The 22247-nt window shown below is 51.9% G+C and overlaps 1 protein-coding gene across 15 annotated transcripts; it reads left to right on the top strand.

Annotated features, from left to right (window-relative positions):
• The first annotated feature begins 4358 nt into the window (after window positions 1-4358).
• B3GNT3 (UDP-GlcNAc:betaGal beta-1,3-N-acetylglucosaminyltransferase 3) lies at window positions 4359-22247 on the top strand. 15 transcript variants are annotated; one of them, XM_013987485.3, is made up of 5 exons: window positions 4359-4525; window positions 7515-7640; window positions 16247-16311; window positions 17872-18493; window positions 20493-22247. In XM_013987485.3, exons 4-5 carry the CDS (start codon window positions 17921-17923, stop codon window positions 21042-21044), a joined length of 1125 nt encoding a protein of 374 aa, XP_013842939.1. In that variant the 5' UTR covers window positions 4359-4525; window positions 7515-7640; window positions 16247-16311; window positions 17872-17920; the 3' UTR covers window positions 21045-22247. The 15 variants fall into 15 exon arrangements, with proteins under 15 accessions (XP_013842939.1, XP_084868512.1, XP_013842936.1 ...); XM_085012386.1 differs by having other exon boundaries at window positions 17872-18897; window positions 19522-22247; XM_013987482.3 differs by having other exon boundaries at window positions 16202-16311.

Below are 22247 nucleotides of genomic sequence, written 5' to 3'. Positions count from 1 at the left end.
TAGAAAATGGGCCTCAGTGCAAGTGGGCAACGGGTGACCCGAGGGGAGCCCAGGACAAGTGTGGTAACCAGCACACCGCGGTGGGGAGCAAGTCTGAACCTGGGCAAAGTTCTGGGTCCCCCAGTGGTCATGTGCAAGGTCCTGGGTGCCTGGACCTGAGGCCGTACAGATCCCAGTGACCAAACCAGAGCCAGATGGAGCCCAGGAAGCAGAAAGCGGGATTTGGCACATGTGCCCTGATCCCTCCACCCTGTCCTTCAAAGAGAGGAGGTGGTGGGGTCTGGCTAGACCTCAGTTTTCTCATCTGTAAAATGGGGGAGAAATTCTCTAGTTGGGAGAGGTCTGGGGAGCATCTGAAGTTCAGAGCAAGCACATGAACAACATTGCCTGTATGCACAAATGAACTTATCTGCAGAACAGAAACAGACTCACAGACATAGAGAACAGACTTGTGGTTGCCAAGGGGAGATGGGAGGAGGGAGCGGGATGGACTGGGAGTCTGGGGTTAGTAGATGCAAACTATTACATTTAGAGTGGATAAGCAATGAGACCCTGCTGCACAGCACAGGGAACTATATCCAATCACTTCGGATAGAACATGATGGAAGATAATATGAGAAAAGGAATATATATATGTATGACTGGGTCACTTTGCTGAAATTGACAGAACGTTGTAAATCAACTAAAATAATAAAATTTTTCAAAAATTGCCTGGATGAAGGGTGATTATACTAGTCTCTGCACCAAATGGGGACATTTCAAGCAGTGACAGCATCAGTACTCGGACTTTGCTGCCTCAAACAGCCAGGACTTTGGAGCCAGTGGGGGTGGGTCCTTCCTGGGCAGGCCTTCAGCTCCTCAGCTACAAGTTCACAGCCCACACCTGCCCTGCGGTTCCCTGAGCTCATGGGCCACATAAAGAAGCTGGAATCAAATGTCTGAGACTCAGGAATTCCCATTGTGGCTCAGGGGGTTAACAACCCAACTAGTATCCATGAGGATGCAGGTTCGATCCCAGTCCTCGTTCTTTAGATTAAGCATCTGGTGTTGCCACAGCTGTGGTGTAGGCTGCAGATGTAGCTTGAATCTAGTATATCATGCTGTGGCTGTGGTGTAGGCCCGTGGCTGCGGCTCCAATTTGACCCCTAGCCCAGGAGCTTCTGTATGCTGCGGGTGCAGCCCTAAAAAGACAACAAAAAAAGACTGAGCCTCTGGGATTGTTCCCTCCATCCCAAGTCTTTGTACCTGTGCATGCATGAGTGCAGTGCATGCCTGCTCAGTGGCTTTGATCCCGCCAAGACAGTCCCTTTGCTGGTTCTCTGTGGCTGAGAGGCCCAAGACAGTCCCTTTGCTGGTTCTCTGTGGCTGAGTGGCTAAGGTGCCTCGTCAAGCTGTGGGCCACTGCCTGGGGAGTCAGCATCTGTGTACCCTGGCTCTAAGCATTGTCTTGTTTGGGTTCTGCCCCATCTGATAAGAGACAGGAAACCGGCACCTCCTGCTGAAAGGTTGCGCCACTTTTAAAACACAGAAGGCATTTCTGGGTGTGGTCTCTTAAGTGCCCAGCCATCCAGAGCTGTTGTGACCATCCAGACGCTGAGTCCTGGGAGGGAGGGTGGGATACCTGTTTAACTGGTCAATTTTTTACTTTGAGGTGAAATTCACATAACAGAAAATTAATGATTTAAAGTGAGCAATTCCGGGAGTTTCCGTTGGGGCTCAGTAGTAATGAACCCGACTAGTATCCATGAGGATGGAGGTTGATCTCTGGCCTCGCTCAGTGGGTTAAGGATCCAGCATTGCCACGAGCTCTGGTGTAAGTTGCAGACGTGGCTTGGTTCCCGAGTTGCTGTGGCTGTGGTGTAGGCTGGCAGCTGTAGCTCCAATTGGACCCCTAGCCTGGGAACTTCCATATACCACAGATGTGGCCCTAAAAAGCAAAAAAAAAAAAGAAAGAAAGAAAAAAAAGAATCAACAACTCAGCAGTTCCCTTGTGGCTCAGCAGGTTAGGGATCTGGCATTGTCACTGCTGTTTTTCTTTCTGGTTATAGTTGTGGTACAGGTACAGTCCCTGGCTCAGGAACTTCCATGTGCCGTGAGTGCAGTTAAAGAAATAATAAAGTGGGAGTTCCCGTCATGGCCCAGCAGAAACGAATCCGGCTGGGAACCATGAGGTTGCAGGTTTGATCCCTGACCTCACTCAGTGGATTAAGGATCCAGCGTTTCCATGAGCTGTCATTAAGTCACAGGTGTGGCTTGGATCTGGTGTTGCTGTGGCTGTGGTGTAGGCCGGTGGCTATAGCTCGGATTCGACCCCCAGCCTGGGAACCTCCATATGTGGTGCTAAAAAGCAATGATAATAATAAAGTGAACAATTTGGTGGTATATAGCATATTCACAGTATTGTGCAACCGCACTTCTTACTAGTTCCAGAGCATTCCCATCACACCAAAAGGAAACCAGTCCCCATTAGCTGTCACTCTCCATTCCCCAGATCACTCCAGCCCCTGATAACCACCATTCTGCTGACTCTATGGACTGGCCTGTCCTGGACATTTCATATAAATGGGATCATACACCATATGGCCTTTCTTAGCATAATATTTTTGAGGTTCCTCTGCGTTGTAGTGTGTTGGTGCTTCATTCCTTGTTATGGCTGAGTAATATTCCACTGTAGGGATGGACCACATTTTATTCATCCACCCAGCCATTGATGGACACTTGGGTTGTTTCCACTTTTTTTTTTTTTTTTTTTTTTTTGTCTTTTGTTGTTGTTGTTGCTATTTCTTGGGCCGCTCCCGCGGCATATGGAGGTTCCCAGGCTAGGGGTCCAATCGGAGCTGTAACCCCCGGCCTACGCCAGAGCCACAGCAACGCGGGATCCGAGCCGCGTCTGCAACCTACACCACAGCTCATGGCAACGCCGGATCCTTAACCCACTGAGCAAGGCCAGGGACCGAACCCGCAACCTCATGGTTCCTAGTCGGATTTGTTAACCACTGAGCCACGACAGGAACTCCTGTTTCCACTTTTTGATGACTGTGAATGATGCCACTATAAACATAGTGTACAAGGATTTGTTTGAACACCTGTTTGGGGTTCCATTGGTTGGATACTTAGAAGTGGAATTCCTGGGTCATATAATTCTAGTCTGTATTTGAACCCAGGCCTCCCAGCACCAGAATCTGCCTTGAATCTTTTTTTGAAGGAACCCCGGGGGCTAGGTTTGGGGCGGGGGCAGTATATAGGACTCCTATATGGAAGGAGTCAGACCTCAGTTTCCAGTTGCAAGGAGGTCTGGGTATTCCAGCTGCTTCCTCCACTGATGGTCTGCTCCCAGCGGGGCCTCCCCCACTTCCCCCGCACTGGTATTAGGCCTTTCTCTTGTTCCCCTATGGACTGGCCAGAGGACCGAGGTAGGAAGGGGCCCTTCCTGAAATGCAGGAAGAAGGGTAGGGCCACACCCACCAAATCCGGTGTTCGGTACAGGCTCTTACATGGGGCTCCTGAACCCAGGAAACCCGAGGGGCGTCGGGGAGGACCCACAGGATGGGAGGGGAACTTCAGCCCAGCAGGCAACGGGCTCCAAAGTTCAAGCATTTGTCCCCACAAGAAAGTGAGCACGCCAGCGCCTCTGCCCCGATTTGATGCAGACATGTAATGTCGCTGCCTCATGAAAGGCAGTGCAGATTATGCGGTCGCTCTGCACTGCCCTTGCTCCCCAGGTCTGTCCCAGCTAGAGGACCAGGGTCTTAATTCCTTCACTTCACAGACGAGGAAACTGAGGCACAGCCAAGAGCTGCCCCTTTTCCTCCTCCGGACGACGGAGGAGGATACAGGCGACGGTTCAATTCATCTGTGGACCTGGATCTTACCTCACCCCAGAACTCCCAACTCTAACCGTGCCAAGGCTAGAAACTTCTGGAGACAGATGCGGCACCGGCAGAGTTCCATCTTCAGCAACCCCAAACCCAAGAATCTTCCAATCTGACTTGCACCTTTCCGAATGCCAGCCCATGGCACCCCGATATCTGGGGGCTCAGGACAGGTTTTCAGGTTCTGGAATATTCTAACCCACTCAAGAGTCACTGGCTTCAGCCCCCCTTTCAATCATTTCTTCATGGAAGACACACGTTGGACCAACCCTGCGTGGGGCTCTGTGCCAGGGATAGGAAGGCGCTGCTTGCACATCTCCACCCGCGGGGGGCTCACTCCCTAGCTGTGGGCGGGACCCAAGTGGGGTCCTGAACCCGGACAGGAGCCGGGGAGGGTAGAAGCGGCCAGAGTGGCGCGGTTTGGCCGGTAGAGGGGAAGGGGCGGGGTCGGGCAGGGAAGGAGGGAGGGGCCAGAGGGACAACTTCGACTGGTGAAACTCGGCTCAGCGGGGAGTGGGGGGCTCCGCGGGAGGCAGGAAGGAAGGAGCGAAGCCGGGAAGGGCGGGTGCTCGCGCTCAGGTGGAACTTTTCCTCCTGCTTGCAAGCCGAGTGGAGCTGGGATACGGAGTCGGAGGTTGGACGGTTGTCTGGAGGTGAGTATTGGGGGCCCCGGAGGACCTGCGGAACCCTGTTGCCGGGCGGAGTCGGGGCTCTTGGGAAGTCTCGGCCAGTCCCCGGGGTCGGGTATCTGCTGCAACGTGTACCCTGAAGAGGCAGGGAGATTCTGGAGTCCGAGTCTCAGTAACCCCGTTGCCCTCAGCCATGGTAGTAGTCACCAGCGTCCCAAGGTCGACTCAGTTCTGACCGGGAAGGGAAGCCTCTTTCATGCCTGGCGAGTGGGGAGACACCGAGGCCATGTGGGGCTGTGGCATCCCTGATCCCGGGCTCTGTCCCGTCGCAGCTGTGGACACGATGAAGCAAGCCTGGACCCTGGTCTCCCGCCCTCCTCCTGGGATAGGATGGGATCCCAATCGAGGAGTGGAGGGCGCTTTGTACATGCTGCCCTTTATTATTACTGCTGTTGTCGCTATTGTTGAGATTGTTAACCTGCTGATTAGGAGGGTCTGGGCAGGACTGGCACCCAGGTTCCCAGGTTCGGTTTATTTTATTTTATTTTAGGTGTTTTTAGGAATGCACCCACAGCATATGGAGGCTCCCAGGCTAGGGGTCAAATCGGAGCTGTACATCACAGCTCACGGCAACTCGGGATCCTTAACCCATTGAGCAAGACCAGGGATTGAACCTGCATCCTCATGGTTATTAGTCAGATTCGTTTCTGCTGAGCCATGACAGGAACTTCCCCAGGTTGGGTTTATTATTGTTTCTTTTTTCTTTTTTTCTTTTTTTAGGGCCACACCTGAAGCATATGGAGGTTCCTAGACTAGGGGTCAAATCTGAACTACAGCTGACAGCCTGCATCACAGCCACAGCAACGTGGGATCCGAGCCCAGTCTGTGACCTACACCACAGCTCACGGCAACTCGGGATCCTTAACCCATTGAGCAAGGCTAGGGATCAAACCCCCATCCTCATGGGTACTAGTCAGATTCATTTCTGCTGTGCCACAAGGGGAACTCCTATTGTTTCTTGAGGGAACCACCACTGACCCCCCAGCCCTGCCAGGCGCTAGACCAAATTCCAACCTGGGTACCCCAGCTCACCAGTACCTCTGGAATTCAAGTCCTTGTTCAGCCAATGCCTGGCTGTGTGCTTGCTTTTGGTTGCTCCTGGTTTCTGAATGCACCTCTCTTTCTCCTCTGGGAGTTGGCATGACCTTCTGGCTTCCAGGAGGATGTCCGAGGTGTTAGCCAGCAGAAGCTTTTTTGATGGGGGGGCGCTTCTGGCTCATGGAGCAAGTAACTGTAGGTTTCTGAGCCTTGATTTCACAATGTGTCAAGTGGGGCTCATGGTACAGAAATGCAGTGAAAGTGAAAATAGTAAGTGCTATGGCCACTCAGTAGGACCTATGGTACATCAGCCATCACTGTAAATATATTAATAATGATGATAATATTTTATTAATGTTAATTATTATTATTAATAATAATACCTTCTTTCCCTCTGAATCAGATTTTTTTTTTATGGCAACTTTTCAGATGGGGAAACTGAAGACCTGGCTCCCTATCACTGTCCCCCACCTCTCCCCTCCCCACCCCCTGAGACCAGGGCCTCCCTGTTACCCAGATCTGGGATTCAGGGCCAGGGGGTGGGGGTGGGAGGGGCATTCACTGGATTTGAGGCTGCCCCTGGGGCCACCACTTTCTTGCCCTGCCCTGTGCATTCCCAAGGTAGCCACCACACCAGGGCTGGTGAGTCCAGAGGAAGAGGTGTGGTCTCTGTGTCAGGCTACCTCTTAGCTATCTAGGTGAGCCCTTGTGTTTGCCCAGCCCAGCCCAGACCCCTCCCTGTCTCTCTCCCTCACCCCCAGGGTGAAGAGATTGATTCCTGCCACGTACTGTGGGTGTGGGGAAGCCGAGAAGAGGCCTTGGTCAGAGCTTGGGGAATCCAGACAAGCCGGCTTGGCCCAGGGACCCTGGGGCTGGGCTGGTTTAGCCCAAGAGGAGGAGATAAGGCATCACAGGGCATCCTCTCTTCCTGCCCCGGGCCTCTGAGGCCCAGAGTGGGGCAACAAATTGCCCTTCACGCCCCATGAGCCAGGGAGAATGCCCATTGTGGTCTCTCTGTCCTCTGGGAGTCTGGCTCAGCTTCGATTGCTCCCCGCATGATAGGGGAACTCAGGACCAACTAAAGGTGGTCCCACCTGGTGGTGGTTAAAGGCAGGGATTGGGCTCCTACTTGGTCTTCCTTGAATGAGTTCCTTGACCTCTCTGTGTCTTAGTTTCCCTCTCCACAAAAATGAGGCTGACACAACCCTACCTCCCAGTTGCAAGTGTGGCGTGGAGGTGAGCTGATGGTGGAAAGGCTGCATGCACCACATGGAATGTTAGCTCTAATCATGATCAGGTGGCTCATTGGGTTCTCATTTGTGACCTTATCTTTGCATGACAGAAATAATGTCATACAAGGCCTGGAGGAGGGCCATGACCGGGGGAGGGGTCAATCCTGAAGGTTCCCTGCTGTTCCATTTCCCCATCAGTCCTGGATCGTGGGAAGAGTCTGAGGTTGAACTGCCAGGCACGGCCTGCTTCCCCCAGCCTTAGTTTCCACATGTGGGAAATGAGCCCAGAGATGCCATTTGGGGTTCAGCTGGGGGCGGGGCTGGCATACACAAGGCCGGGGCGGGGGGCGGGGGGTTATGTCCAGCTTCAGATCCCTCCACGGACCCATCCTAGGTACCCCAGGAAGTTTCTGCAGTGGGGGCAGGCCCACTCATCCAATGAATCCTCCATTAGTGGCCCTGGAACCTGGAAACAGAGGATCTAAAGGGCCTGTGACACCCTGTCCCCACTACCCAACCCTTTCTTCCATGCCCAGGGGTTCACCACAGTGAATGCTGGGCGTATGTTTGCATAAAAACCCTTCGCACACGTGGTTTTACTAAAACGGGGTCAGTGCATAATGAGCCTTTCTTCCGAATTATCTTTACTAGGCTTTTTCTTCTTTTTTCCGTGTTTACAAAAGCAACTCCTGCTCCTTGTAAAAAGGAACCAGCCCTTCGTTACTGAAAGGTCAAACCAGTATGAACCGGGAAGAGATCACCCTTGGGTCCAGTTGGTCAGAGTTCAAATGCCAGCGATGTGACTCCTGGTAGGTGGGTGCCTTTTCTCTGCCACCTTGCCACCCGACCCTGGAACTGGAACCGGGGGCTTCCTTGGGAGGCTCACGGAGAGTTGCTTGGGCGCAGCCACAGACCAGTGGGTCACATCTCTCTTGCAAGCACTCACTGATTCTCAAGTCTTCAAGCCTCAGTATTTGCCTTTTACTGGAAAATTGTCTTGTTCTCTGCCTCTGTCCCCCATTAGCCCATCAGTGACCTGAACATGGGGGTTTCTCTCTGTCAACTTGGCTGGGAGTCAAGAACCTAGACCAGGGTGTGCTACACACCAGGTGTTCAGCTCACAGTGCAGTGATCAGTACACAAATGGCAATGGTGGCTACAGCTGCTACTGCTATTGTCCTTCTTGGCACTTCATGGTTGAGAAAAGACCACCGCTTGGACCTCTAGCCTTTCCCAGGGCTCAAGTAGTTATACCCACAAATGGGGTTGTCCTGGAGTTCCCACTGTGGCTCAGCGAGTTAAGAACCTGACATCATGTCCATGAGGATGCGGGTTCGATCCCTGGCCTATCTCAATAGGTTAAGAATCCACCTCCCCTTGCTGCAAGCTATAGGGTAGCTCACAGATGCGACTCAGATCAGCATTGGTGTGGCTGTGATGTAGGCTGGCAGCGGCAGCTCCGATTCACCCCCTAGCCTGGGAACTTCCATATGCTGCAGGTACAACCATAAAAAGAAAAATACGGGGTTCTCCTGTCACCCTCATCCCTCACCTCGCCTTTTGACAGCCCCAGGATGTTCCCTGCCTCCATCCCCATCTGGATCCCAGCTGAGGATAAGTCAGCTGGGATCTGGATGGGGTGGAGGAGCAATGAAGGCCATAGTGATGCTGATACTTAGCACCTGCCAGAGGTGAACTGTGGGTGGGCAGCTGACGCCAGCCAGCTTTGCAGGTGAGGGGAGCTACTTGCCCCGAGTCTGAAGATGGCCAGTAACTGGGTCAGGCTTTCCTTCCCTGGGGGCCAGCCTGGCTACCTCAGGAGCATCATCTTTCTTGGTCCTCCTGGGTGATGGGGGAATGAGCCCTCATTTTCCTGATTCAAAAACTGAGCCCCGGAGGAGTTTCTGTTGTAGCTCAGTGGGTTAAGGACCTGATGTTTTCTCTGTAAGGATGTGTGTTTGATCCCTGGCCCCTCTCACTGGGTTAAGGATCCAGCATTGCTATAAGCTGCGCCTCGGATCTGGCATTGCTGTGGCTGTGATGTAGGCTGGAAGTTTCAGCTCCAGTTCAACCCCTAGCCCAGGATCTGCCATGTCCACAGGTGTGGCTGTAAAAAGGGAAAACACAAAAAAAGACTGAGCCCCAGAGTTCCCTGGTGGCTCAGGGGGTTAAGGATCTGGCATTGCCACTGCTGTGACTTGGGTCACTATTGTGGCATGGGTTTGATCCCTGGCCTAGGAGCTTCCACATGCTGCAGGCATAGCCAAACAACAACAAGATCAACCCCAACTGAGCCCCAGTGACTGGGATGGTTGAGGGCACCCCTTGGAGCTGGGGTAGGAAGGGGGGCAGGTCGGTGTATGTCCCAGGATTCACCCTCTCCAAGCCTCAGTTTCCTCATCTGGAAATTGGGAGCATCATGTGGGGAATCACCTTGATGTGATGGAGGCTTCCCAGCCAGTGTGAAATAGTGCAGGGCAGGGGTCGAGGGGGCTGGTCCAGGGCCCAAGCATACTAGTGAGTGGGGCCTTGCCACCTGGATTGTGTGACCTTCTCCCTGGCTCATGTATCTCAGCCTCTCCTGGCTTCTCAAGGGCCAGTGACAAGAACAAGTCGAGAGGAGAGAGGCGCCCAGTGCCTGGATCCCGTGGGGGTGTAGGCAGAGGGTAGGGAATCAGAGCACCCACAGGGGTCCCTAATTAATTCTGCTGAGTGGTCAGCCCCTCCTGTACCTCTAAGTGTCTTATTAATATTCAATGAGTCATTAATATTTAGTACTATGTGTATATGCAATGAATCGTGACTATTTAGTGACCATGTCTACTGGTGCTGTTTGGTAGCTTGTTCAAATCATATTCATTGTGATAATACGCATATTCATTCCTGAATCACAAATATGCCTTGCAACTCTTCCATTGTTGCCTTACAACTATTTTGTACGTTCTAAATACTGGGTGCCTCCTGCATATTTAGTGGGTCATTAATGTTCAGCACTTTGCTAACATTCAGTGCTTCTTGCTCATTAAATGCATTGTGAATACTTCAGTGCTGTCAATATTTGGCCCTTTTGGACATTAGGAATATTTGGAGGCAGGACTATTCAGTGTCTCCTGGTCCTGCCCCCTTGGCTCCACGGTTGTGCTTGCTGACTTATCAGGACCAAAACGTCCTTGGAGGCCCTCCAGGCCCCAGGTGGGGGACAGTGGCCACTGTTGCCTATAATGGGGTCAGGCCGAAGTGAGGCACAAGGAAATAGCCAACATGTGAGTCATCATTAGTGGGGTTTGGGGGGTTTTTTTTGGCTGTGCCTGCAGCATAGAGAAATTCCCCGGCCAGGGATCAAACCCAAGTCACAGCAGTGATACCACCAGATCCTTAACCTGCTGAGCAACCAGGGAATTCTCATCATTAGTATTTTTTGAGCGTCACCTGGGACACAGCTGTGGGGGCCAAGACAAGATGCCCCACCTCTGGAGCTCCAGGCTGGTTGGGGAAATGGACAGGAGAGAAGTGAATAGATTTGTCCAGTGGTGATGGAAGCAGAGATGGGGTGGGGTGTTAACTGGGAGATGATATTGGGCGGAAGCCTGAAGGTCAAGGAGAACCAGGGAGAAGAGTAGAAGGGAAGGGGGTCCCAGGTGGAAGGAATGGCATGTGCAAAGGCCCTGTGGCAGGGCTGAGCCTGGGTGTTTAAAGGCACCGTGAAGAAGCTACTGTGGCTGGAATGGAGGAGGGGGGCAGAGGTCATTGGGGCCAGGGTCATAGGGGATTGGGAGCACCCCAGGGGGCGGCTCTTGGGTCTCAGCCAACAAAAACAATGGCTTTGCTCTGTGTGCTGGAGGAAGCAGGCTCTGGGTGATGGTGAAGTTCCGGCAGTGTACAGAGTGCAAACAGGCCTGAGCAGGATGGTGTTGCAGAGGGGGGCTGGGTGACAGGCCCTGAGAGGCAGCCCGGATGTCACTCCTGTAACTGTACACAGTGGCACTAAGGTCCATAGGGAGGAGCATGCAGGAAGTTCTGCCATGTGCAAGCAATATACGGATGTACTCATTCATCACCTACCTGATGAGCTTCCTGGTTTACATGCCATCGTGTCCCAGAGGACACCACACCTGCTGTGGGTTGCCTGCTGCCCCATAACCTCCCCACTGAAGGGCTCAGAGACTTCTCACATTTTATCCTCCCTGGTCCATCCTTCTCCATCCCCCATATCCAGGCTCTAAGCATTGATGACTCTCTTCATCCTTGCTGCTAAACTCACCATGTCCCTGCACCCTGCTAGCCAGCCCCCATCCAGCTTCCCAAACTCCCCTGCCTGGTTGCTGCTCTGACCTCTACTCCTGCCCTATTGTCCTTCTCCTCCTCAGTGGCCACAGGGGTCTTCTTCAAAGCTTAACTCCATCTTGTCCCTCCATCTTGTCACACCCTCCATAGCTCTCCATCGCTCCTCACATGCAACATAAGAACGTCTTCATGGTCTGCCATTTCCCGCTCTTCCCACCCCCACACCTGCCGCACCATTGTCTGGCAACCCCAGCATCCTCTCCCTCCTCTTCCTCTTCTCCAGCCACATCGCCTTCTCTCCCTCCCTCCTCTCTCTCCCTTCAATACCGTAAGTTTAAGACCACCTCAGGGCCTTTGCCCTTGCTAGAATGCCCTTTTCCCAGGATTCTGCAAAGTGATTTCCCTTCATCCTTCAGGATGTCCCCAGGCTGGTCGGGTCCCTCCCCTGCCATCGATCCCTCCTTCTTCAACAGCATTTTTTTTTTTTTTTTGCTGTTTTTGCTTTTTAGGGCAACGCCTGCAGCACATGGAGGTTCCCAAGCTAGGGGTCGAATCTGCGGTACAGCTGCCAGCCTACGCCACAGTCACAGCAGCTCCAGATCCTAGCCACATCTGCGACCTACACCACAGCTCACAGCAACGCTGGATCCTTAACCCACAGAGCAAGACGAGGGATCAAACCCTCAACCTCATGTTTCCTAGTCAGATTCGTTTCCACTGAGCCACGACAGGAAGTCCTAATGTAGCTTTACTTGCTTTGGAGCTCTTGTTTGGAACTAACACATTCTCAGCAAACCGATCCTTGGCCATTTAGGTTTGCTTTTTCTATGTAATAACTGTTTCATAAATAGGGAAATAATATAGAAGTAAATAATAATAAATTTCATAAAAACTCCATCTAATGAATTTATCTTAAAATGGATCAAGATTTTTTGTTCAGTCTCTACTTCTCTTCTAATCCTTCTTCTTCTTTTGAGTTCTCTATTCTAGCTTCTGTTTTTAATCTAGGCTTTCTCAACCTTAAAAATGTGTTGACATTTGAGGCTAGATCCTCCTCTGTGGTGGGGCCATCCTGTGCCCTAGATGTTAATTTAAGCAACATCTCTGACCTCCACCCCCTCAATGCCCTTATCTCCACCCACCCAATCATGTCTCCAAACATGGCAGAGTATGTATGCCCTGAGAGCAGAATAAGCCCTGGTTGTAAACTTATTTAGACTCTAAACTGCAGATGGGGAGCTCCCATTGTGGCTCAGTGGTAAGGCTCAGCACAGAGGAACAGAGGATACAGGCCAATCCCTGGCCTCGCTCAGTGGGTCAAGGATCTTGCATTGCCGTGGCTATGCTGTAGGCCGGTACCTGCAGCTCCAATTTGACCTCTAGCCTAGGAACTTCTATGTGCTGCTGGTGCAGCTTTAAAAAGACTCCAAAAAAAGGAGTTCCCATCATGGCACAGAGGTTAATGAATCCGACTAGGAACCATGAGGTTGCAGGTTCAATCCTTGGCCTTGCTCAGTGGGTAAAGGATCCAGCGTTGCCATGAGCTATAGTGTTGGTCACAGACTCGGCTCAGATCTGGCGTTGCTGTGGCTCTGGGGTAGGCCAGTGGCTACAGCTCCAATTAGATCCCTAGCCTGGGAACCTCCATATGCTGTGGGAGTGGCCCAAGAAAAGGCAAAAAGACAAAAAAAAATAAAAAAAAATTTTTTTAATAATTAAAATAAAATAAAATAAACTTCAGATGGGGTAGGGGGTTAATCACCCTCCAAATTTTCATTGGATTTCCTGGTCTCTGGGCCAGCAGCTGGGGTCCCATGCATGCCCTTATCTTCTAGCATCAGTGGGTTTCTGGCCACAGCGTCACCAAAGAGAACGTTGTGATGTCTCTGGTCTGATTTTTGGTGATTTGGCCTTGCTACAGCAGCTCATGAGTTTTTTCCCAAGGGCTCAGGGATCTGCCAGGTTTGCCTAGGAACGCTCCTTTCTTGTGGTCCACCCTGGACTTGGGCCTCTCTTCAACTCAGGAGGATGTCCTTCTAGGATGCTGTTCATTCTTGCATCACATTTGTCAGTTCACAGCCCCCTCTCAAGACTGTGATTTGCCTTTTTGGGTCTTCCAAACCTGCCCTCCAGAAGGTGAATTCCCTCCCTAGCTTGGCAGGCAAACCAGGGATGCCATAGCAATAAGATAGGCTCTGTGCCACCTGCAGGTAGGGTCCCCAGCTGCTCAGACTCCACCAGCTCTTTCCCACCTCAGGGCCTTTGCACCTGCTGTTCCCTCCCTGGGGATCTTCCCTACCTCAACCTCAGCTATGCTGGCTTTTCTCTGCCATTCACATCTCAGTGTAAATGTCATCTAGACCTCAAAATCCACACCCAGTACCAGACCCCATTTCTTCCAGTGGCATTCATCCCCTTGTATCATTTCATTGAGGTTTTTATTTTGTGTCTGTTCCCCTTTGAGAGTGTGGGTCCCTGAATGGCAGAGACATTTAGGTATTCCATGCCTGTTCACCATTGTGTCCCTGGTACACAGAAGAAGCACAATAAGTACACGAATGAATGTATAAATTCATTCTGAGTCAGTATTTCATCAGATGCTGTGGCTTTCCAGAACTCATTCATTCATTCATTCATTCATTCATTTAATCAACACATTTACCAAACACCCTACTATGTACCAAGCACAGTTCTGGGGGCTGGGGATAAAATAGTGAACAAGACTTACCACATGCAGCTCATGTTCTGGTGGGGGCGGGGATCGGGAAATGCTGGATCCTTAACCTACTGTGCCCTAAGGAAACTCCTAAAGTTTTTTTAAATTAGGGCCGCTTTGATGGTATATGGAAGTTCCCAGGCTAGGGGTCGAATCAGAGCTACACCACAGCTATAGCAACGCCAGATCCGAGCCACATCTATGACCTACACCACAGCTCAGCGCAACCCCAGATCCTTAACCCACTAAGCAGGGCCAGAGATCAAACCCCCATCCTCAAGGATACTAGTCGGGTTCATTACTGCTGAGCCACAGTGGAAACTCCTCCTAAAGTCTTATCATGTATTTTAGGAGATGAAAAGTACTATGGAAGAAAGAAAAAGTAGGCTACGGTGGGGGATCAGGAATGCCAGTGGGATTGTTGCCAAAATTCTGTCTGTCTGCCAGTACTGAATTGAAACACAGAGACAGAATTTTGAGTAAAGAAGAAAGATAGCTTTATTGCTTTGTTAGGCAAAGGGGGCCACAGCAGACTAATGCCTTAAAGACTGTGCCCCCATCCCTTGGAAGGGGTTAGGAGGTGGTATTATAGTTTGAGGAGTGGAATAAGAATCAGGGCCCTAAATAAGGATCAGGGTAGAGGCAAGCTTGCAACTTTCTCAAAGCTGTTTAGTGGCCCCAGGACTGGTTCTGGTGGCCCTCCTTCTTCCCAGAATGAAGAATGCGTCATCAAGGACTTCTACTCCTTGGCAGTTTTAGTTCTGCAGAAAGGCTCAAATATATTGTTATGCATATTTGTTGAGGAGGAACCAGAACCCTGCCCCAAGGCTGCACTGCGCCTCCCTGGTCTCTGCATCCCCTCCCTTCCCTGATTAGCAACTGCCCTTTGGAACTCAGGGAAGGTCCTGCAGGCTGAGGTTTATTCCCTAGAAAGGAGCACTGGAGGACACAGAAAGGCTTGTGTGCCTAGGAGCCCCACGGGGCACTAGCTCAGTTACAAGATGACATGTTCTGAGGTCTTTTGAGAAGGGAACATTTGAGCAAAGACAGGAAGGGGGAGAAGGACAAAGTCATGTGGAAATGTGGAGAATCTGGCCAAGGAAACAACCTATGCAAAGGTCCTGAGGCAGGACTATGTTCAGCATGTTGCAGGTTAAAATCCCAACAGCACTCTGACATAGGGTTAATTCTCATTTCACTTTGAAGCTCAGAGAAGTCAAGCTTCTTTCCCAAAGTCACACAGCTCAGATCCCACTCCACACAACCCATTTTGGGGAGCCATCTGGCTGGAGAGGCCTTGGCTAGGCAGTGTGCAGAGACAGTGATGGGCACCTTAGGGAAATAAATGGCCTAACAGATCAGGAAAGGAGGCCCTCCCCCAGTGAAATAGACAGCACAAGGGCCTGAACCCAGCCAAAACCCAGACTGAGACTTGAACCCACATGGTGGGACTCGAACCCATGTGCTGGGACTTGAAGCCACATGCAGGGACTAGAAACCAGCCAAAACCCAGATTGGGACTTGAACCCACAGTTTTATTTTATTTTATTTTATTTTATTTTTTTTTTTAGGGCCGCACCTGCGGTATATGGAAGTTCCCAGGCTAGGGGTCTAATCAGAGCTGCAGCTGCTGGCCTACACCACAGCCGCAGTAACACCGGATCCAAGCCGTATCTGTGACCTACACCACAGCTCACGGCAATGCCGGATCCTTAACCCACCCAGCAATGTCAGGGATGGAACCTGCAACCTCATGATTCCTAGTCAGATTTGTTTCCACTGCGCCACAGTGGGAACTCCCTAAACCCACAGTTTTATTTTAAGTTAGACTCACTCACTCTATCTCTATCTCTGGACTTACTGAGGTTCAGGTTCTTCATGCCTGAATTTAGGGAGACAAAGTGATAGGCAAGAAATAGATTTATTAAGATAAGAGGCTTGTGAGAGATGCAAGCGGGGCAGGCACGGAGGCTCTGCCCCAAGGATCTGGTGGGCTACAATTTTTTTCCACCCAAGGGGAATGGGGGTAGGAAAAGATCACCTCTTCCTCTTTCTTCCAGTAAGTAGCTTCTCCTTGGATCTGGTTATGGTGCTTATTCAAATCAGCAGAAGGGTGGCCCTTAAACTCCTGTCCTTGGTCTGAACCGGAATGCAGGCCTCACCCCATCCCCCACCAGATGAGCTGAGGCCTATTTCCTGCCTCCACTAGTCTGGCAAGCCTTCCTTGTTGTAATGGCCCTCTCCTGAAGTCCCCTGGGTTTCCCTCTTTATCTATGGTCCCTTACTGGGACTTTACAACAGCCTCTGCCTACTCCATCCCTATCATCAGCACCAATGTGTGGCTCTAGATAAAACTATCTTTGCTTGCAGGCGATAGCTGGACAGGCCTATCAGAATCCACTAACTGCCCCACAGTGTTTGTGTCCCAGGAGAGAGCAAGGAGTCTCCAGACCAGCACAGATATCCTGAGGCAACCTGAGGTAAGTGCATATTCATTCAGCAAACACTTGTCAAATACCCACTTGATAGCAGGTGCTGGGAGCTCCCTTCACACCCAAACAACCCAGTGCGGTGGGAGTGGCTCAGATTCCCCCTGTAGAGCTGAGGAAGCCAAGGCCTGGGGTATGGAGGGCACAGCGTCAGGGAGAGATGGAGTTGGGATTTAAACCCAGGAATTGGGCTTCAGAGGGCACCTCTTTGAGGTGAGCCAGTCAGTGTTTTCTGTAAGTGTTTTTGGTAAGTCCTGCCTTGGGTCTAATATGGCACTGTCATGCTGTGCTGGAAAATAGAGCCTCAGATGCAGGGCTGGAACGCTGAATCTTGGTCTGAACCTAAAGGCAGGTCAAACAAAAGGATATTGAGGGAGTCCAAGGAAGTCTGGGAAAGGGATCTGGACAGGAGACCAAGGGCTCTGCCTAAATATGGGAAAGGAAATTGTCTAGGAGTAAGGGTTTTGATGGATGAATAGGAGTTTACCAGAGAGAAACTTAATGAGTTTACTTTCATTTGTGAATTCATTTATTCAGATACTCCCTGATTCTTCCATGTGTCTGCCTCATGCTGGACAATGCTAGGGACCCTCAAGAAGCCCCCAGTTTTGGAAAGAAAAAGTCAGGCACAGATATCCCCATGGGATCCTGGCTGAGCCAGAGAAGAAGACAGGGCTAAAGGTGCCAAATAGGGAACCAGGGCTCTTCCTAAAGGGACAAAGAGGGCTTGCCTGAGAATGGATTGTTTGAGATGGGTTTTAAAGGAGGAGTAGGGGTTTGCCAAGAAAGATAACTTCGTTTGAGACATGCTGGGCCTGAGGGATTCTGTGATGAGTCACAAGACAAGCTGAGGGCCCATGCTTAGCTCACAAGACCAGTAAAAATAGTCAAGAAGTGAGTTCCTGTTGTGGCGCAATTGGATTGGTGACATCTGCAGTGCCAAGACGGCTGGTTCCATCCCCAGCCTGACACAGTGGGTCAAAGGATCTGGCATTGCCACAGCTGTGGTATAAGTTGCATCTGAGGGTTGGGTCTGATTCCTAGCCCAGGAACTCTATTTGCCACAGGGCAGCCAAAACAGAAAAGAGAAGAAGAAAAAAAAAGTCAAGAAGAATGAATGATAGTTATATCGGAATCCCAGAAGCTCCGTGCTTCCTGGTGGGGCAGGTGAAAGGGAAGCAGGAAGGATCCCAACAACTCTCAACTTCTAAAAAGGGAATTCTCTGTCTCCTGGGCTCCTTGGATCATCTTTGAGGCAGGGACACGAAGAGGACAAGGTTGGATGGGGAGAATTCTGGGCACAGTGAATCTGAGGGACTCGCCTTGTTATCTCCATGCCTGTTTTCTCTGAAAACATTGATTCCCAGCAGGGCCCAGGCAACAGTCAGAGCCAACATGGGGTAGAGCAGGAGGTGGGGGTGAATTTCAGTATTTTACCAATCTGAGCAAATGTAGAGATGCACCCAGGCTTGAGGTCCACAGTTAGCTCAGGAAAAGTGCTTGGCCGATCTGGCATCTTCAGGCATCTTCATTGAGTGTTATCATCTGCAGGAGCTGCCCAGAGGTCTCCTCGGACCAATCGCAAACTCTGGGGACCAGGATGAGGTGTCTGCGGCCCCTGCGGACTGAAGTGGGACTGGTCGTGGCTCTGGGCACCTTCACTCTCTTCTTCTTCTTCAATCTGCACATGTCACCACCCACCTGCCCAGGCCTGAAGGAGCCGCCAAGTACCCCCTTGGCTCTGGTCTGGCCCTCTCCACCACCCTCCCGCCCCCTGTCCTCTTCCTGCCAGGCCAATGCCTCAATGGCCTCCCTGCCTGACTTCGCCAAGCAGCCACAGCACATACGCAACTTCCTGCTCTACAAACACTGCCGGGATTTCGTGCTGCTCCAGGATGTGCCGCCGGACAAGTGCGCACAGCCAGTCTTCCTGCTGCTGGTGATCAAGTCCTCGCCCAGCAATTATGAGCGCCGGGAACTGGTGCGGCGCACGTGGGGCCATGAGCGCCAGGTACACGGCTTCCTTGTGCGCCGCCTCTTCCTGGTGGGCACGGACCCCAACCCGTTGGAGGCACTCAAGGTCAACCGGCTGCTGGCCATGGAGGCGCAGATGCATGGTGATATCCTACAGTGGGATTTCTACGACTCATTCTTCAACCTCACGCTCAAGCAGGTGGGCTGGGGGTGGGGGTTGGTCACCTGATGGGGGCTATCCTGCCCAAATCGCTACTACCTCCTATGAAAGGCTTTGGAGACCATAAGCTCCCATCAGCCTCACCCCACCCCCTCTACTATCCTTACGGTGATCCGAAATCTTTGTCCAGGGAGTCAGAGAAAAGGAGAGGGTGGTGTGAGTTTGCCAGCCTAGCTCTGAAAGCCTTGGTGATCTGGGTTCAAATGCAGGCTCAGCTTCTTACTTAGGCTTTGCCCTGGATGATCAGTCACCTCTCTGCGCCTCAGTTTCCTCATCAGGGAAATGGGATATTAATTGGATGCACCACCTCCGAAGGCTGCTTTGTGGATTACATGAGATGATAATTCTTTTTTTTTTTTTTTTGTCTTTTTGCTATTTCTTGGGCCGCTCCCACAGCATATGGAGGTTCCCAGGCTAGGGGTCTAATTGGAGCTGCAGCCACCGGCCTATGCCAGAGCCACAGCAACGCAGGATCCGAGCCGCATCTGCAACCTACAACACAGCTCACGGCAGCGCTGGATCATTAACCCACTGAGCAAGGGCAAGGACCGAACCCGCAACCTCATGGTTCCTAGTCGGATTCATTAACCACTGCGCCACGACGGGAACTCCGAGATGATAATTCTAAGGCACCTAGACCTGTGCCAGGAGATTAAATAACATTGGCAATGAGGGGTGGGGAGCCCTGGACGAAACATCCGTGTTTCGTTGTGCTGGTTCTGTCTTCTCATGAGGCCCAGGTCTATGTGGTAGTTACTTGACAAACACCTTTTTGATGGTCAAGAAACCATGAACAGTAGAGAGAATCCGGAGTTCCTGTCATGGCACAGTGGTTAATGAATCCAACTAGGAACCATGAGGTTGCGGGTTCGATCCCTGGCCTTGCTCAGTGGGTTAAGGATCCGGCATTGCCGTGAGCTGTGGTGTGGGTCACAGATGAGGCTTGGATCCTGTGTTGCTGTGGCTCTGGTGTAGGCCGGCGGCTACAGCTCCAATTCAACCCCTAGCCTGGGAACCTCCATATGCCATGGGAATGGCTCAAGAAAAGGCAAAAAGACAAAACAAAAAACAAAAACAGTAGAGAGAATCCTGCTTATGTGAAGAGGCAGAATTAAAGGCTCCAAGGACCCACCTGGCGCTGGGGCGGGGAGCATCAGTGGTTACATGGAGCAAGCTGAATAGAGACACAAGGTGAAAGAGGCCCAGTGCAGGTTCTTGCTCCTAGTGAGTGCAGATAGGTCTGGGTTCAAGCCCTTGGACCACAAACCCTCTGAGCCTCTATTTTCTCATCCGAAAATGAGGTTGAAGACCCCACTTGCCTCCTAAAATCACATTAGAGATTCAGGGTAGGGCAAGCACTGAGCACAGTGCCTGGTATGCAGGAAAAATTACTATGGAGATAACTGAAGCCGAGGTGGGTAGAGGGCCCAGAACCTCTCAACCTGCCGTGTTCTCAACACAAAACACACAAGCACGTGATGAACATCAACTTGGCAAACATGAATCCAGACCCTATGAAGTGTTGACCCCTGACTGGGTGCTGGGGAGATGGCACATAGGAGAGACCCAGCTCCCACCCAAGGGGGAGGGGCCCAGGGCCTGGTGGGGGAGGTAGATTTTAAATTGCAATCATACAAGCAATTATTTAACAGCAGTGCTTGGCCAGGCAGAGTCAGAAGAAATAGCAATAAATGTAAATGTGACAGTTTCCAAGCACTTCTCTGTGCTTTACAGAGCATTGTCTCTAGCTCCCCAACACTCCTTGAGGCAGGTCCTATGATGAGCCCTGTATGGTAATTTGGAAACTGAGGCACAGAGAAGAGGGATGGGTTACAAGGGTCACCCCACAGAGTGGGTCCTTGAACCCAGGCTAGCCTGACTGGGGGATCTGGGCTTGCTGGGCTGGGAAGGCCAATAGGGACCCACAGCTGATGGCCCCAGGCATTAAGCCCACATGCCCCGTCCACCCCACCTGCAGGTACTCTTCCTCCAGTGGCAGGAGACTCGGTGCACCAATGCCAGCTTCGTGCTCAATGGGGACGATGACGTCTTTGCCCACACAGGCAACATGGTCACCTACCTGCAGGGCCATAACCCTGACCACCACCTCTTCGTGGGGCACCTGATCCACAACGTGGGCCCCATCCGCTTTCCTTGGAGCAAGTACTATGTGCCGAAGGTGGTGATGGAGGACGAACACTACCCGCCCTACTGTGGGGGGGGTGGCTTCCTGCTGTCCCGCTTCACAGCCACCGCCCTGCGTCGTGCCGCCCGCACCCTGGACCTCTTCCCCATTGATGATGTCTTCATGGGCATGTGCCTGAAACGAGAGGGCCTGGAGCCCGCCTCACACAGTGGTGTCCGCACAGCTGGTGTTCAGGTCCCATCCAGCCGCCTGTCCTCCTTCGACCCTTGCTACTACCGAGAGCTGCTGCTGGTGCACCGCTTCTTGCCCTATGAGATGCTGCTCATGTGGGATGCGCTGAGCCAGCCCAACCTCAGCTGTGGCAAGCGAACACAGATCTACTGAGGTGGTGTCTAGGAGCCCAGCCTCAAGGCTCCCATCTCCACCCCTGCAGGAAGGGCAGCAGCTTCCTCCCGGGAAGCGGAGACCTTTGTCCTGCTAAGTGGGCGGGGCCTAGGAGGGTACCCAAGGGAGTTGGATGACTGAATCATCTGGCCAGTGAATTCCTACACAGCCTTCAAAACCTACCTGGTTCTGTTGGATCATCCTCCTGCCCCGGATCTCAGCGAGAGGGACCATCTGTTTCCATAGTAGCTAATAGCAGAAGCACTTCTGCAGGGGTCCCAGCTGTTCCTGCTGCATCCGTCCCCTTTGGTAAATCTCCCATTTTCCCAGCCCTGACCTTGATCATCAGCTGGATCCTAAGCAGTGGCCAGCCTCTCCTTGGTCATGATCCTACCATGGTGGGTGAGTTTTGGCCATGGTTCAAAGCCAAGTGAGAACACCTGGGTCCACAGTCAGCAGAAATGAGTATTTTTCAGTGGGGGAAAGAGGAGTCTCTAGCCCTCCCTGGGTCTTGGACCACTCAGATGCTAGGAGGGGCCAGAAAGCCTGTGAATGGGGAAACCACCTGCCCACTTATGGCATCAAACTCTTTTTTTCTTCTTTGGTCGCCCTGCATCATATGGAGTTCCTGGGCCAGGGAACAGATCTGAGCCGCAGCTGTGACTTAAGTGGCAGCTTTGGCAACGCTGGGCCCTCAACCCACCGTGCCAGGCTCCCAGCCCACCCAAGACACCCGCCTGTTGCACCACAGCGGGAGCTTCAGCATCAAGATTTTTTGTTGGTGGAAGCATCGGGGCAGGGTGGGGGTGGGGGGCACTATCTGTCTCAGGCAATGGGAGTTCAGTTTCTGGAGTTCCTGGCACAATCCAGCCCCTATGCCTGTGCTCCCCAAGAATTCACGGAAGAGTATTGGAGCCAGAGGGGTCTTCTCTGTGCCCAGCCCCCCACACACACCTTGGTGCCCAGAGAAGGGGGATATTCAGGTCCTTGGGGGACCCTAAGCTCTGGGACCCCAGGACTGGCCCCTACCCTAATGTGTCTTTCAAACTGGGGAGATCCAAGCAAACTGGTGATCCCACCCCTGATGGCCTGACAGGTGCTTGAGACAGGCTTCACAAACATTGGTGTAGTGGCAAGGGGGACCTTGCACAACACAGAGAGGATTGCAGGGTAGGTCCTCAGGAATAAAATGTTTTGTGAAGA

This window comes from Sus scrofa, chromosome 2 (assembly GCF_054392235.1).
Source record: "Sus scrofa isolate SSC_HxYL_T2T_F1_AM1 chromosome 2, Sscrofa_HxYL_maternal_Yorkshire_Landrace_v2.0, whole genome shotgun sequence".
Classification (NCBI taxonomy): domain Eukaryota; kingdom Metazoa; phylum Chordata; class Mammalia; order Artiodactyla; family Suidae; genus Sus; species Sus scrofa.
The sequence above is the reverse complement of the archived record's forward strand: the minus strand, read 5'-3'. Positions and strand labels throughout refer to the sequence as shown.

Excerpts from the sequence above, each read along its gene's own strand:
- B3GNT3 (XM_003123499.5), top strand. The coding sequence starts at position 17,921 with ATGAGGTGTCTGCGGCCCCTGCGGACTGAAGTGGGACTGGTCGTGGCT. Across the intron at positions 18,494-20,492 it reads TCAACCTCACGCTCAAGCAG|GTACTCTTCCTCCAGTGGCA; the intron begins GTGGGCTGGGGG and ends CCCCACCTGCAG.